An 18,600-nucleotide genomic window follows, 5' to 3' on the forward strand; every position below is an offset into this window, starting at 1 on the left:
AAACAGTCATATAATAAATGGCATCCTGGTACATTCAGAGGGTCAGTATCACAAATGAAACCACACACCATCATCTGAAGCCTGTTTTCTAAAAATCCATCTGAAGATGAGTGTTTTCTGAACTCCAGTAAGAGTTTGTTGTGCTCCGGTTGAGTTTCTGCTTGGCCGACTTTCAATCTGAGCCGCGGCGTTCGAGTTTTCTTTCTAGGGTTTGATCATCAAGAAGTTCTTGAGAGAATGAAATGTGCGGTGTGTGACTCCCGGCGGGCCGCTCTCAGTGTCTCTGGCCCTTTTGAGGTGTTTTTCCAGGGCTATTCATTACAAAATCAGCTTAATGAGAGCAAAGCGCATTAGTGGCTCCCGCCGCTGCAAATGACTGAAAGATGGAGCGATTTGTTGGCTCTTTAGAGAGCGGCTTAAGCCGAAGCTGTTTGTTCTGATCCGCCGCGCTGCTCCTGGGCTCCGAGCGCCGGCTTTCTGACATTTCCCTCCAAAGGGTTTTTCCTGCCGGCTTTTATTGGCTTGACCTGATTAGCTAATCTGTGCTTTGAATTTCAATGGCTTCTCGGGCCGGCCTGTGTGCGCTGGGAACCGGATTACCTCATTCAACTGTCCTCAAACACAGATGGCCCAATGTTTAACCGATTGTTAAAAGAGTCGACAAAGGGGAATTTAACCGAGCACACGGTCTTTAAGCTCAATACATGCGGAGAAATAAAGAGAGATGCTCCTTGTGCAGATGTTATGATGGCGATATTCAATCCGTGTCGTCTCTTCTGTTTCTCCTCAGAGTCTTTGCTCCACCGCCACCATGCAGACGGTCAGAGCCGCAGACACCAATGAAGTCGACAAACTCATCTTCAGAGAGTCAGACAATGACCACAAGGTGAAGAATTACACTCCTGGATTTAGTAATCAAAGATTTTGGGATCAGTAAGGCTTGAAATGTTTTTAAAGAAGTCTCTTCTGCTCATCAAGGCTGCATTTATTTGATTAAAAATACAGAAAAAAAACAGTAATATTGCAAAATGTTATTACTATATAAAATAATAGCTTTTATTTTAATATACTTTAAAATAGAATTTATTCCTGTGATGCAAAGCTGAATTTTCGAATTATCCTTGGACTGGAGTAATGATGCTGAAAATTCAGCTTTGCATCACAGAAATAAATTACATTTTAAAATATATTCACATAGAAAACAGGTATTTCAAATTTAAATAATATTTCACAATATTACAATTTTTTCTGTATTTTTTATCAAATAAATGCAGCCTTGATGAGCAGAAGAAACGTCTTTAAAAAAACATACACACTTTTTCCTACAATCTTGATCATTTTATAAACCATCGATGTGTCAGTGTGTCTCTTCTGCTCACCAAGGCTGCATTTATTTGATTAAAAATACAGTAAAAAAATAATATATATATATATATATATATATATATATATATATATATATATATATATATATATATTAAAATCTAAAACAACTGTTTCTATATGAATAAATGTTAAAATAAAATTTATTTCTGTGATGCAAAGCTGAATTTCCATCAGCTTTACTCCAGTCTTTAGTGTCACATGATCCTTCAGAAATCATTCTACTGTACTGATTTATTTTTAAAATTCTCAAATAATTTTTGGAACCTGTGATTTTTTTTTCAGGATTCTTTGATGAATAAATTAAAACGAACAGCATTTATTCAAAATATAAATCTTTTCTAACAATGTAAATCTGTGCTATCACTTTTCATTAATTTAACACATCCTTGTTGAATAAAAGAAGTCTCTTCTGCTCATCAAGGCTGCATTTATTTGATCAAAAATACTGTAAAAAATCGTAAAATATTATTAAAATCTAAAACTAATGTTTCCATGTGAATATCTGTTCAAATATAATTTATTTCTGTGATGCAAAGTTGAATTTCCATCCGCTTTACTCCAGTCTTAAGTGTCACATGATCCTTCAGAAATCATTTTAATATACTAATTTATTATTAGAATGATCAAAGTTGTGCCGCCAAATATATTCATATATTTTTTTCAGGATTCTTTGATAAATAATAAGTTAAAAAGAACAGCATTTATGTAAAATATAAACCTTTTCTAACAGTGTAAATCTGTGCTAGCACTTTTATTAATTGAACACATCCTTGCTGAAAAAAAGAAGTCTCTTCTGCTCATCAAGGCTGCATTTATTTGATCAAAAATACTGTACAAAATCGTAAAATATTATTAAAAACTAAAACAACTGTTTCTATGTGAATCTATGTTAAAATATAATTTATTTCTGTGATGCAAAGCTGAATTTTCATCAGCCATCAATGTTGGGAACAGTTGGAATGTTGGAACCTGTGATTCTTTTTTTCAGGATGCTTTGATGAATAAAAAGTTAAAAGAACAGCATTTATTCAAGTCTATACTATCACCTTTTTATAAATTAACACATCCTTGCTGAATAAAAGTATTAATTTCTTTCAAAAAAAAGAAAGAATAAACATGTACTGACCCCAAACTTTTGAACAGTAGTGTATATTGTTAGAAAGCCTTTCTGTTTTAAATAAATACTGTTCTTTTTAACCTTTTATTTATTAAAGAATCCTGAAAAAAAGTATCACAGGTTTCCAAAAAAATATTAAGCATTGATAATAAATCAGTATATTAGAATGATTTCTGAAGGATCGTGTGACACTGAAGACTCGAGTAATGATGCTGAAAGTGCAGCTTTGTATCACAGAAATAAATTATATTTTAAAATAGATTAAAATTGAAAACAGTTATTTAAAATCAAAATAATATTTCACAATATTACAATTTTTTCTGTATTTTTGATTCAATAAATGTAGCCTTGACGAGCATAAGAAACGCTTTAAAAACCATTAAAAAAAGTCTCTTCTGCTCATCAAGACTGCATTTATTTAATAAAAAATACAGTAAAAAATCTTAAAATATTATTAAAATCTAAAACTGCTGTTTCTATGTGAATATCTGTTAAAGTATAATTTATTTCTGTGATCAAATCTGAATTTTCAGCATCATCAGTCTTCAGTGTCACATGATTCTTCAGAAATCATTCTAATATTCTGATTTGCTGCATACAACATTTATTTGACATAGAAATCTTTGTAACATCATAAATGTTTGCACTGTCATTTTTGATCAGTTTAATGCATCAGTTTCTTAAAGTAATATTGATTTCCTCTTTTGAACCAGAACCAATATCAAACACCTTCTTTATACTGTGTGTGTGTCTACTGAAGCTAATAAAGGTGTGTTTTTATTGTCACAGGTTGTCCTACAGCTGGAAAAGAAGTTATTTACCTACATTAACCAGGACGTTTTCCGGGAAAACAATGGAAGGCTGGTAAGAGACTGGTTTGAGCTCATTTGGCTTTATTTGTGATGCTTCAGAACCATGTGAATGTTTGGCCTCTGTCTTCCTGAATGAGAGACTTTGATGGAGAGCAGCTGCGGAGCGTGATGAACTTCATAGATTAAGACATTAGCTGCACACTGGATGTCATTGTAGATACAGATGTGAGCACAGGTTACGATGGAGAGGATGATCCGAGTCCTCATATCAACCCTTATAAAGAGACGCACGGCTATGTGATTCAATTCAAATAATATGAAAAATAGAGTACATTCCATTTCATATCGCATTCCATTCATGCAGGATTTAATTTAGTGCAATAACTTGTAAATAAATAAAAATGCATGATAATAAAAGTAATACATAAAAAAAATAATTTAATAATTTTAATAATATTTTGGCACTAATTATAAAGTCTTTAGCCAAAAAAAAAAAAAAAAATGTTTTTTAAATATACATGTTTGAGCTACTTCAAATGTTTTCGTATAAGGAGTGTGTTTGTGTTGTTCACACTGTTTTTCCATTTTCTGTTTTCTGCAGCTCAGTTTCTTGTAAAGTTAAAACAATAATACTCTAATGCAACAACCTTCATACTTTCAATGTCAGAAATTTGGCTTGAGTAACACAAACATGCATCTCATGCATTATTGTTGCACTAAAGATAAAATAAGTTACATTTAAAAAATGCTTTTCAAGACTTCACAAGGCTACATTTTCATACCTGATGCAGTACACGAGAACTGGTTTTAGTGGAATTAAAAATCTATTAAAAGTTAAATAAATAAAAAAATGTCAAACAAAAAAAAGCTTTAATTACATTTAAAAATAAAACATAAAATACTAAAAAATTCTAAATACTGAAGAAAAAAATAATATCTGACAGATACTAAAATAAAACCACTTTGCATGTACTGCATCAGGTATCAAAATATAGCACATGCATACTCATTTTCATTTTAAAATATGAAACTATATAAACATTAATAACAGCTAATAAAAATGATAAAACACAGCAAAATTACTAAAATCTTAATTAACATTTTAATTAAAATAGAAAATAAACAGAAATTAAAAAGATCTAAAAAAGTGTAAAAAAATTTTTTTAAAAACTACTTGTTTCTGTTTTATATTTTAAATGTACTTATAATTTTTATAATTGTATTTTTTTATTTTAGTTTTTATATTTTTTGTTTACATTTTGCTTAATGTTTTATTCATTTTAAAACTGTAAAAAGCACATTTTGGCTATTTCATTTATGCAGTGGTGAAAAAATTGGTAAAATACATGGGGGGAAAACAGTGTTTCGGTGCATCCCTAATGTAAACGTGTTTCTGTGAAACTGCTGAATCATCTGGACTGCATGAAGCACAATATAAACCTTTACAAGTAAAATCAGACCTCAAAACCATAATAATGCACTTGTGAAACATGTTTGAGTGTCAATAATGAGCGGTGATCCAATATCAGCCTGATAAAAGCGCTAATACGGGCCAATGTGATCGATGAGAGGTTTCTTCAGTTTTTTTAATATTTAAAAACCGAATAAACAGACACGTTGGGAAAAAAATCCTCACTATCCTCATACTGTCAGATTATGAGCTTATTTAACATTTGAAATATACAAAATAAAATATTAAAAATATATATTTGAGCTATATATTTCAACTTCTCATTTTCAATTAAAAATATTAAATTATATAAACATTAAAAAATAGCTAATAAAAATTATAAAAACACAAAATTACTAAAACCTTAATTAAAATGTAAAATTAAAAATATATAAAAAAGTATAATAATTTATAAAAAAGTACATAAAAATGATAAAACAAAATATTAAAGCTTTAATTGCATTTAAAATGACATACAAAACATAAAAAAATTAAAATTAAAAAAAAGAATAAAATATAATAAAAATATTATAAAAAATATATATTTGAGCTATATATTTCAACTTCTCATTTTCATTTAGAAATATTAAAATGATATAAACATTAAAAAATAGCTAATAAAAATGATAAAACACAACAAACCTTAATTAAAATGTAGAATAAAAATATATAAATTAAAAATATATACAAAAGTAAAATAATTAAAAAAAAAAACTACATAAAAAATTATAAAACAAAAAAATACTAAAGCTTTAATTGCATTTAAAATGAAAACAAACTTGCACTTAAGGAGGGCTTTCATGCTCCTGTTAATGATTCTTTTGGCAATTTTGAGAAAGAATAAACAGACAGACGTTGGAAAACAAATTTCACTATCCTCATATGGTCAGATTATGATCTTATTTCACATTTGAAATACATTTGAGCTATATATTTCAACTTCTCATTTTCATCTAGAAATATTAAAATTATATAAACATAAAAAATAGCTAATGAAAAGTAAGTAAACTGCAGTGTCTCGCCTTAATTTATGCAATGGTGAAAAATTTTATTCGGCTTCAGCTTCAGCCAAGAATTTTCATTTCGGTGCATCCCTAATGTCAACGTGTGTTTCTGTGAAACTGCTGAATCATCTGGACTGCATGAAGTGCAACATAAAACTGACTTTACAAGTAAAATCAGACCTCAAAACCATAATAATGCACTTGTGAAACATGTTTGAGTGTCAATAATGAGCGGTGATCCGATATCAGCCTGATAAAAGCGCTAATACGGGCCGATGTGATCGATGAGAGGTTTCTTCAGTTTTTTTAATAATTAAAAACCGAATAAACAGACACGTTGGGAAAAAAATCCTCACTATCCTCATACTGTCAGATTATGAGCTTATTTAACATTTGAAATATACAAAATAAAATATTAAAATATATATTTGAGCTACATATTTCAACTTCTCATTTTCAATTAAAAATATTAAATTATATAAACATTAAAAAATAGCTAATAAAAATGATAAAAACACAACAAAATTACTAAAACCTTAATTAAAATGTAAAATTAAAAATATATAAAAAAGTAAAATAATTTATAAAAAAAGTACATAAAAATGATAAAACAAAATATTAAAGCTTTAATTGCATTTAAAATGACATACAAAACATAAAATAAAATAAATAAATTAAAATTTAAATTAAAAAAACAGAATAAAATATAATAAAAATATTATTAAAAATATATATTTGAGCTATATATTTCAACTTCTCATTTTTATTTAGAAATATTAAAATGATATAAACATTAAAAAATAGCTAATAAAAATGATAAAACACAACAAACCTTAATTAAAATGTAGAATAAAAATATATAAATTAAAAATATATACAAAAGTAAAATAATTTTAAAAAAAACTACATAAAAAATTATAAAACAAAAAAATACTAAAGCTTTAATTGCATTTAAAATGACATACAAAACATAAAATAAAATAAATAAAAAATATTTTTTTAAATAAAAAAAAACAGAATAAAATATAAAAAATAATATAAAAAATATATATTTGAGCTATATATTTCATCTTATCATTTTCATTTAGAAATATTAAAATGATATAAACATTAAAAAATAGCTAATAAAAATGATAAAATACAACAAACCTTAATTAAAATGTAGAATAAAAATATATAAATTAAAAATATATACAAAAGTAAAATAATTTAAAAAAAAAACTACATAAAAAATTATAAAACAAAAAAATACTAAAGCTTTAATTGCATTTAAAATTAAAACAAACGTGCACTTTAGGAGGGCTTTCATGCTCCTGTTAATGATTCTTTTGGCAATTTTGAGAAAGAATAAACAGACAGACGTTGGAAAACAAATTTCACTATCCTCATATGGTCAGATTATGATCTTATTTCACATTTGAAATACATTTGAGCTATATATTTCAACTTCTCATTTTCATCTAGAAATATTAAAATATATAAACATTAAAAAATAGCTAATAAAAATGATAAAAACACAACAAAATTACTAAAACCTTAATTAAAATGTAAAATTAAAAATATATAAAAAAGTAAAATTTATAAAAAAGTACATAAAAATGATAAAACAAAAAAAAATATTAAAGCTTTAATTGCATTTAAAAGGACAAACAAAACTTAAAATAAAATAAATAAATATATTTTTTTAATATTTAAAAAAACAGAATAAAAAAATAATATATAAAATATATATTTGAGCTATATATTTCAACTTCTCATTTTCATCTAGAAATATTAAAATTATATAAACATAAAAAATAGCTAATGAAAAGTAAGTAAACTGCAGTGTCTCGCCTTAATTTATGCAATGGTGAAAAATTGTGTTCGGCTTCAGCTTCAGCCAAGAATTTTCATTTCGGTGCATCCCTAATGTCAACGTGTGTTTCTGTGAAACTGCTGAATCATCTGGACTGCATGAAGTGCAACATAAAACTGACTTTACAAGTAAAATCAGACCTCAAAACCATAATAATGCACTTGTGAAACATGTTTGAGTGTCAATAATGAGCGGTGATCTGATATCAGCCTGATAAAAGCGGGTCGATGTGATCGATGAGAGCAGCAGATTGGGATGCGAACGGCGTTTCCTGGAGTCTGCTTTGATTAGCGGCGAGAACGACAGCTGAAATATGGCGCGCGTCGGATGAGAGCCTCCTGTTATTTATTTATTTATTCGGACTCTTAAAAAATGCGCTTTGAGCGATGTAGCGGCGTGTACGCGGCCCGCATGACCAGCAAAGTTCATCAGTCGTTCCGGATTCCCTCTCCCTGCGCTCGGATCCACCTGATAAAGTTTCAATAAAGAGACACTGAAGCAAAATCAATGAGAGTTAGTGGGGTGGAGGCGTCTCAAACACACACACACACACACACACACACACACACACACACACACACACACACACACACGGGCCCCTCGACGGAAAATGTAATCTTCCCAAATCCTCATCAGAGCGCTCCATCCTCGCCGCCTGACAGCCGCCCGGATAATTAATTATACAATTTGGATGGCTATATCGACTAAACAAACCTATTAATCATGGCAAAAGTCAATAGGCATGGACGTATTCAATCATGTCCTGACCAATGATTACTCCTTTCAAAATACAATAATTATTTTCGAGAGCTGCCTCGAATTAAATTTCTGTCAAGCCGGTACAACTCTAGTAGTTGATGAAGGATGCCGCGAGTCGAGACATTCGTCCTTCTCCAGAGGCAGTTTGTTTTCCAGGGATCATAAGACGCTGTGTTTAAGTAGAGCATGACCATCAGATTATCTCTCATGTGCCGGCGGGACATCCATCACACACACACACACACACACACACACACACACACACACACACACACACACACACACACACACACACCACCAATACACTTAACGATTTCAGCTCCTTCATGCTCCTGTTAATGATTCTCTTGGCAATTTTGAGAAAGAATAAAGACAGACAGACGTTGGATTTTTTCAATACCCTCGTACTGTCAGATTGTGAGCTTATTTCACAAAATAAAATATTAAAAATATATTTGAGATATATATTTCAACATCTCATTTTCATTTTAAAATATTACAATTATATAAGCATTAAATTATAGCTAATAAAAATGATAAAAACACAACAAAATTACTAAAATTACTTCATTTAAATGAAAATTAAATTCAAACAAATTAAAATAAACATTTTAAAAACTACATAAGCATAAAAAAATTAATGCTTTAATTACATTAAAAATGAAAACAGAAATTACAAAAAAAATCTAATATCTCACAGATACTAAAATAAAACCACTTTTTATTACAAAAAAATATAACAGGTATAAAAAATATAGCAGGTAAAGTTGCACATACAGACTTTCACTTTAAAAAATTATCAACTATATAAACATTAAAAATAGATAATAAAAATTATAAAAACACAAAACAAAATCACTAAATCCTTAATTAAAATTTAAATGAAAATAGAAAATAAACAGCAATTAAATATATATATATAAAAGAGTAAAATAAAGTTTACTCTTAAAATGATAAAAACTACATAAACATTAAAAAACTATAAAAATTATAAAACAAAAATACTAAAGCTTTAATTCCATTTATTTATGTAAAATAAAAAAATAAAAATATATAAAAAATATATAATATCTCACAAATGCTAAATATAAAGCAGAGCTAGGCTGTAAAAAATTTTAAAGTTGTAAATAAAACAAAGATTTGGAAGTTGGAGTACATTTTACAAGAAAATACTTTCTACTTCAAAATTTAAATTTCATTTAATGTGTTTTTGCTTTTGTTTGTGTGTGTGTGTGTGTATATATATAGTGCTATTAAGTTTAATTATTTAACAACCTCATTCAGTAGTTTCAAGTACAGCAAAGTCAAAACATTTTACTGCATATCAATTTAAGCCCTTAAAGACCATTAATAGTCAGTCATATTGATCAGATTAGAGATTCAGTGTGTTTAATGCTGTTTTTCTTGTTTTTTAAAGACAATAAAATTATTATTGACCATAACATAAAATACGTAACGGAATTGAAATCTATAGACATAAAAAGATAAAGTGTTTTCTTTCCACTACTCTGAAAAAACACTCAAAAGAGTGCCCAAAATCTTAAACTTGACAAGTGCATGAAAAAAACAGCATTTTTGCCTGCAGTTTCTCCCCTTAGTTAGAAATTTAAAAAAATAATTTTAAAACAATTTGACATAAAAGATAGCACACATTTAATAAAGTTGGCAAAAATGCCATTACAAAGGTAAAAAGCTAAATTCCCCTGTAAATCACTTTAAGGAGAGTAACATTTTAAATGTTTGGTTGACTGTATTTTATTTTGATAACGTACAGACTGAGATCAATTTTGAATTGCTAGAATATGTGACCCTGGACCACAAAACCAGTCATAAGGTTAAATTTTACAAAACTGAGATGTATACAACATATGAAATCTCAATAAATAAGCTTTCTATTGATGTATGGTTTGTTAGGATAGGACAATATTTGTCCGAGATACATCTATTTGAAAATCTGGAATCTGAGGGTGCAAAAAAATCAAAATATTGAGAAAATCACCTTTAAAGTTGTCCAAATTATGTTCTTAACAATGCATATTACTAATCAAAAATTACATTTTTATATATTTATAGTAGGAATTTTACAAAAAAATCTTTACTTAATTTCCTAATGATTTTCAGCATAAAAGAAAAATCAATAATTTTGACTCATACAATGTATTTTTGGCTATTGCTACAAATATACCCCAGCGACTTAAGACTGGTTTTGTGGTCCAGGGTCACATATGTGGTGCCGCCACGATCAAATAGCTGAAACATAAAATAGTCCACTATTTTTGATAATACAGATAAAAGTTGGAAATATTTCGAAACCGCAAAGTGTTTACTTTTATTTTTGCACGCTCACAGTAAAAACAAAACATCTGTGCTTTTGTAAAATAAAGCAAACAAACAGAATGGGTGTTCTGTCATCTCGGTTCTCCGTTTCCTTTTCGTGAACTCACATCTGTTTTAAATCTGTTAATTATGTAAGTCAGATATGTTTCACATATTTAAACCTTTTGTATATAGATAGTATTTTATTTTTAGGACAACAAACTTACATTTTCCACCATCCTGGTGACCTATTTCGGACCTATTTTGTACTTCGTAATTCGCCACAAATCCAAATGTTTCCATAATCGCAATGTATGTGAATGATAAACTATTATTTATGATGTGGACTAGGCTTTGTACTTCATAAACATAAAGTACTCCACTATTATATAGAGTTATACAAATTCAAAACCGCAAATTGTTTACTTTTAATTTTTGCTCGCTCACAGTAAAAACAGAACATTTGTGCTTTTGTAAAATAAAGCAAACAAACAGGAGGCGCGTTGTGGTGCGTGCAACGGTTTGCAGTTCTTTGTTCAATGTGCAGCATCAAAATTAAACAGATAAAAATTGGCTTCAAACTTTAATTTTTTCGTTTTTTTTTTTTTTTTTTTCCAAATACCTCACAAACAGATATTTGTCTCTGTTTAATTTTCTGTTCTACAAGTTTAGGTTGTAGCATCCGAATAAGTGCATTGTGCGTGTGATCAGGATTAGTTTTAATAATATGCAACCAATTTATATAAACATGAAAAAAAAATGTCAAAACTGCCCATGTGTATTGTAGTAAATTTAAACCGGAGACAGCTTTGACGCGCTTTCGCAGCGCTTGATGTGTAAGGGACCGTCTGACAAGTCCGTCGACTGGGTTAAAACATCTAAGTATTTTAATTAAAATGACTTTTAACATTGAAAAAGCACATTGTTAAACTGTAAAGCTTGTAAGAAAGAAGTACAAACAGCAAACAGTTTTCATGTTCCAGTGGTTGTAGGATGTTCCTAGTGGCCAGAAGATTTTGCCAATAGCTCATTTACTGTGTGAACGGTGCACGAGTAATTTTTAGAAAACAAATGTAGTTTACCAAAGAGTTTTTTTCATGCTCCAAAGGTAGTATATTCCTACTTACAGGTGAGATTTTGTCAATATCTCTCTTATACTGTATGTACAGAAGACAATTTATATAAAACTTACAGTAATTTACCATTGGGTTTTTTACAACCCACTACAATTAACAACAGTTGAGAATGAAAATCTGTGTGTAACAGTATATTGTATCAGTGCAGCTCTTAAAGCGGCCACAAGTAATATTCCTTCTGCCGTCTCTGTGCTTAATATTCATCAAACAACAAAAGACAAACACAAAATCACTCACTGCTCTTGACAGACGGACTTTTGGAGTTTTTATAAGAAACAAAGCATGTTTAATTCTTACTTCTGTTTTATTTTACATTGAATTAGTTTGCATTCAATTAAAAAAAATCATTTGTATCTTTTTTTTTTTTTTTATTGTACTGCTATCTTTAAATTAATCAATCACGTAAAATTCCGGATCCACTCATAATTGTGACCCTGGACCACAAAACCAGTCATAAGGTTAAATTTTACAAAACTGAGATGTATACAAGCTCAATAAATAAGCTTTCTATTGATGTATGGTTTGTTGGGATAGGACAATATTTGGCTGAGATACATCTATTTGAAAATCTGGAATCGGAGGGTGCAAAAAAATCAAAATACTGAGAAAATCACCTTTAAAGTTGTCCAAATTAAGTTCTTAACAATACATATTACTAATCAAAAATTACATTTTGATACCTTTACAGTAGGAATTTTACAAAAAATCTTCATGGAACATGATCTTTACTTAATTTCCTAATGATTTTTGGCATAAAAGAAAAATCTAGAATTTTGACCCATACTATGCATTGTTGGCTATTGCTACAAATATACCCCAGAGACTTAAGACTGGTTTTGTGGTCCAGGATCACAATTGTGATTACAATAGTGACCAAAATAATTGTGCCATAATCTTAAATCTTAATTTAAAAAAATTGATCCTCATATCTGGTTTTGTAGTCCAAGGTCACAAATGTTGTTTATTTAGCAACATTTTTTCATTCAAAGGGAGACACTGCAGGCAAAAACGCTGTTTTTTTCACGCACCTGTCAAGTTGGAGATTTTGGGCCTTTTGTTTTTTCATAAAGTGTTTTTTCAAACTAGTGGAAAGAAAACACCAAAAAGACACTGAGAAGTGTTTCTTTTATAGAACTTTATCTATTTGTGTCAATAGATTTCAATTACAACACAGATGTAAATTTGACAATATTTGGCTGAGATACAACTATTTCAAAATCCGGAATCTGAGAAAAAAAATTCAAAATATTGAGAAAATCACCTTTAAAGTTGTCCATGTTGTTCTTTTATGCCAAAAATCATTAGGAGAGGAAGTGAAAGTTATTTACATCAATGAAAAGCTTATTTATTCAGCTTTCAGATGATGTATAAATCTTAATTTAAAAAAAATTGACCCTCATAACACAAGTCCAAGGTCACAAATGTTGTTTATTTAGCAATATTTTTTCATTCAAAGGGAGACACTGCAGGCAAAAGCGCTGTTTTTTTTTTTTGTTTTTTTTTCATGCATCTGTCAAGTTTGAGATTTTGGGCTGTTTTTTCAGACTAGTGGAAAGAAAACATGGAAAAGACACCGTGAAGTGTTTCTTTTATAGTACTTTCTATTTATTTGTGTCAATAGATTTCAATTACAATACAGATTTTAAAGGCAATTCTCTCAAAATGAGTTTTCCATAAATCTCCACTTCAGCAGCACTTACACACACCAAACTTTACATTTGTATTCCTGTCTATATCCTGAAGGTTTTTACAGAGGGGTTTGTTCATATAGAATTTGCTTGATTATATACAACAGTTTATTGCCCAAAAATGATGAAAATATATTGTTTTTGTGGATTATGGAGTGACAAAATAAGATCTCTGTAAAAACATTTGACTCTAACATGTCAAAAAAATGCAACAAGGATTTTGAAACTGACTTTTTGTACTAAAAGGTGTATGCAAATTAGTGCATATTTCATTAAATAATGCTCATTTGCATATTTAAACCTAACATTTCAGAAAACTGTTTGCCGTTATCAATGTAATCAATCAACTGGGTAAGTAAGGGGATAACTAATAATCGTGATTATGATTTTTGCCGTAATCAAGCAGCCCTATTAGAAGGTGTTCCTGAATTCTAAAAGAGAAAGTCTGTGTGAAAGTTTGACACGTGTGTGTTTATGCATGTTTGTCTGTGTGTGTGAATGTTGAGTAATTCATTTAGCAGCTGGAGAACTGGAGACCCACGGGCTGAAATTTCACACTACATTTCATGCGGGTCAATTAAGTCGAGTGATTTGCTGCTCTGGTGGGTCAGCGGTAAAACCCGTCTCGTCCGGCTCGCGATCCGTCAGCGCCGGTGACCTTGAACGCGTGTGTTTGTGAAGGAGACCAAAATAAATAAAACAAACAAACTCCTCCAAACCAGCATCTCGGCCCAATAAACCCACGCCGTCCTAAATCACGGAGCCCCGGTTTTGGGCCGATCGGCGTCTCCTGCCGTAATTGTGCATTGATTTATGTACGCTCAAATAAGAGCTCTGACAGCAGCTGATGCCATTAAAGGCCATCGATAAGAGCCGGGCTGAGAGGTCCTTTAATTTGAGTTTTACACCACACGCTTTGCTTTCATCGCAGCCGCCGTATTTTCACACTATTTATGACAAATGCATTATTTTTCGAGTCAGACGTGAGCCTCTTTCAAACACATGATTGACTTACACATCAGCAATGCTCAAAAACTAAAGCTAGTCAAATATTACAGCCTCCAAATAATGCAATCAATTGGGTTTTTCATTCGTTGTAATTTCGGTGCTCAAATGTCAAAAAAAAGTATCTGAAGAATAGCAAAAAGAAGGTGCATATCTCTGATTTTTGGCTTTATATCTTTCTGCACTCCTAAAATAAAAGTGCTTCATGATTCCACGGAAGAACAGTTTTTTACCTTTAACATCTGAAGAAGCTTTCTGTTTCACAAAACGTTCTTTGTGGTAAAAGAAAAGGTTCTTCAGATTATAAAAAGTTAAGAAAGAGACTGTTCTTCTATGGCATCACTGTGAAGAACCTTTTAAAGCACTCGTTTTTTTTAAGAGTGTGTGCTGTTTTTTCTTTACATTTTAAGTCTTTTTATATTTTATGCAACTGCAGTCGATTGTGATTAAATTGAAAATGTTGCAAAATAAATTCGACAATATTTGGCTGAGATACAACTATTTCAAAATCCGGAATCTGAGAAAAAATTATCTAAATATTGAGAAATTCACCTTTAAAGTTGTTCTTTAATGCCAAAAATCATTAGGAGAGGAAGTGAAAGTTATTTACATCAATGAAAAGCTTATTTATTCAGCTTTCAGATGATGTATAAATCTTAATTTAAAATAATTGACCCTCATAAGTCATAACACAAGTCCAGGGTCACCAATGTTGTTTATTTAGCAATATTTTTTCATTCAAAGGGAGACACTGCAGGGAAAAACGCTGTTTTTTTTTTTCATGCATCTGTCAAGTTTGAGATTTTGAGCTGTTTTTTCAAACTAGTGGAAAGAAAACACAGAAAAGACACTGTTTAGTCTTTCTTTTATAGCACTTTATCTATTTGTGTCAATAGATTTCAATTACAATACAGATTTTAAAGGCAGTTCTCTCAAAATGAGTTTTTTCTCCTACACTGAGCCATAAATCTCCACTTCAGTAGCACTTACACACATTAAACTTTACATTTGTATTCCTGTCTATATCCTGAAGGTTTTTACAGAGGGGTTTGTTCATATATAATTTGCTTGATTTTATACAACATTTTATTATGGAGTGACAAAATAAGATCTCCTCTGTAAAAACATTTGACCTTTAACATGTCAAAAAAAATTAAACAATAATTTTGAAACGTATTTCATCCAGTGTTTAGATTTCTGTACTAAATATGTGTGCAAATTAGTGCATATTTCATTAAATAATGCTCATTTGCATATTTGAACCACATTTTAGAAAACCTGTAATACAAAAAACATTTGCAGTTACCGATGTAATCAATCAACTGGGTAAGTAAGGAGATAACTATTAGTTATTTTTTACCCTATTCACCTGCAGTGTCTCGCCTTAATCATAATCAACTGCATTTGCATTAAACATAAAAGATTTAAAATGCAAAGAAAAAACTGTAAAGAAACAGAATATCCCCTGCCTCATACAGTAGCTGTTGTAAATGCATGTGTGCAATATTTGTGTGTGTGTGTGTGTGTGTGTGTGTGTGTGTGTGTGTGTGTGTGTGTGTGTGTGTGTGTGTGTGTGTGTGTGTGTGTGTGTGTGTGTGTGTGTGTGTGTGTGTGTGTGTGTGTGTGTGTGTGTGTGTGTGTGTGTGTGTGTGTGTGTGTGTGTGTGTGTGTGTGTGTGTGTGTGTGTGTGTGTTATATGTGAGACTGGAAGTGTGTGTGTAAAGTGATGAATGTTGTTCATTTGCCCTCCTGAACCACAGATGCTGCTGAACACCTCAGTGCCGCTCAAATAAACACACACACACACACACACACATATATATATACACACAAATACACATAAAAACAGTGTAATACTGCTCTAAATTGATGTTGTTTTCCAAAAAAATATTAAAACATTTTCTCTTTAATTCAATTGTATTTGTTTTTCTGATCATAAAATAAATATCGTACATTTTTCCCCTGATTTACAGAAGCCAATCTTGTCAGGCATATTTACAACAAAAATCAATTTATGGCATATTAAAAGGCGAATTACTTTCACCCCAAAATACTAATTAGTTGTAATACTACATTTTTTAAATTTGCCACTATTTGCCCATTTGTCAGTAAGAATTGTTTTACTCATTTAAAACACAATCAAATTGAATATGCTGCCTTATTCTTTTATATATTTGAATATGTGGGTCAAAGACAAAAAAGGGTTTAAGCATAAAAACAATAAGTGTAATACTGCTTTAAATTGTTGTTGTTTTTCCAAAAAATATTAAAAAGTTTTCTCTTTAATTTAAATGCATTTTTGTTTATGTTTTTCTGAGCAAAAAATAAATATCGTACATTTTTCCCTTATTTACAGAAGACAACCACTAAAATGTCATTCAGTGTAACAATCTTGTCAGGCATATTTACAACAAAAATCAATTTATGACATGTTAAAAGATGAATTACTTTTACCCCAAATACTAATTAGTTGTAAATCTACATTTTTTAATTGTCCACTATTCTAGGTTTTGCCCATTTGTCAGTAAGAATTGTTTTAGTCATTTAAAACACAATAAAATGTAATATGCTCCCTTATTCTTTAATATATTTTAATATGTACAAGTCAGAATAAACATGTTTGAATTTGTATATAAATATTGTGTTACACTGAATGACAATCTAACATTATTTCAATCAAATTGTAACATTTTATTCTTCAAAAACTTATTTAAAACCTCAAAAGTAGACACTTTACTTACATTTAATGTGCTTTCTATGGACATAAAATCACTTTTGTAAATAATAAGTTAACAATAAATAATTTTGTTAATAATAAGAACATAGATGCAAGTAACAAACTAAAGGACAAATAACAATAAAACAAAGGCACAAATAAAATAAATAGTGCCCTATGAAATTTCAGTTTTTTTTTCCAAATTAATTTCTATTTTTGACGTTTCGGATTTTTTTAGACTCTATTTTAATGGTTACATTAAAAATATTAATCAAAAAGCATGTCTAATTAATTGAAATCATGAAACGTACACGATTTAACAGTAAATTCTTAAAAGTTTAACGAAAATGACAATTTAAGGCCCTATGAAATACGTTTCTCAAATTCAGTTTTATTTTGATCAATTCTATAAATTTTCTGCATTTTAATATTTGACTAAATTGTAATAATCAAAAGCATGTCTAATAATTTTATAAAGATTAATTCGATTTTATTAAAAAAAAATATTTAATTTTTTGGAAATATTGTCTTCTGTCTTGTAAATAAATTCTAGTAAATAATATTTCTGGTAAATATTGTTTTAATAATATTTTTCTAGACTCTATTTTAATGGTTACATTAAAGAATATCAACCAAAAATCTTGTCTAATTAATTAAAATCATGAAAAAAACACGAATTAACAGCAATTTCTTAAAAGTTTAACAAAAAATACATTTTAAGGCCCTATAAAATATGTTTTGTTATTTTTCTCAAATTCACTTTTATTTTAATCAAATTCTGTTAATTTTCTGCATTCCATTTTAATAGTTTTACTAAATTGTAATAATCAAAAACATGTCTAATAATTTTATAAAGATAGTTTGATTTTATAAAAATAATATTTATTTAATTTTTTGGAAATGTTGTCTTGTGTCTTGTAAATAAATTCTGGTAAATAATATTTCTGGTAAATATTGTTTTAATAATATTTTTCTAGACTCTATTTTAATGGTTACATTAAAGAATATCAACCAAAAAGCTTGTCTAATTAATTGAAATCATGAAACATACTCAAATTAACAGCAATTTCTTAAAAGTTTAACAAAAATTACATTTTAAGGCCCTATAAAATATGTTTCATTATTTTTCTCAAATTCAGTTTTATTTTAATCAAATTCTGTTAATTTTCTGCATTCCATTTTAATAGTTTCACTAAATTATAATAATCAAAAACATGTTTAATTAATTTATAAAGATTAATTCGATTTTATAAAGATTTTTTTTTTGTCTTTTTTATTCTTCAGTCTTTTTCGGTCTTTTGTTTTATTCTACTGTCTTGTGTCTTGTAAATAAATTCTTGTAAATAATATTTCTGG

General features: G+C 29.2%; 1 protein-coding gene across 1 annotated transcript in view; it reads left to right on the plus strand.

The window, feature by feature from the left end:
- Positions 1 to 633: 633 nt before the first annotated feature.
- LOC141325780 (inositol polyphosphate-5-phosphatase A-like) overlaps positions 634 to 18,600 on the plus strand; it is a 49,027-nt gene continuing 31,060 nt past the window's right edge. The window contains exons 1-3 of the mRNA XM_073834514.1: positions 634 to 687; positions 791 to 886; positions 3,293 to 3,367. Of these exons, the coding sequence (XP_073690615.1) occupies positions 634 to 687; positions 791 to 886; positions 3,293 to 3,367 (225 nt within the window). The remainder of the gene's footprint in view (positions 688 to 790; positions 887 to 3,292; positions 3,368 to 18,600) is intronic.

Source organism: Garra rufa, chromosome 2 (genome assembly GCF_049309525.1).
Source record: "Garra rufa chromosome 2, GarRuf1.0, whole genome shotgun sequence".
Taxonomy (NCBI): Eukaryota; Metazoa; Chordata; class Actinopteri; order Cypriniformes; family Cyprinidae; genus Garra; species Garra rufa.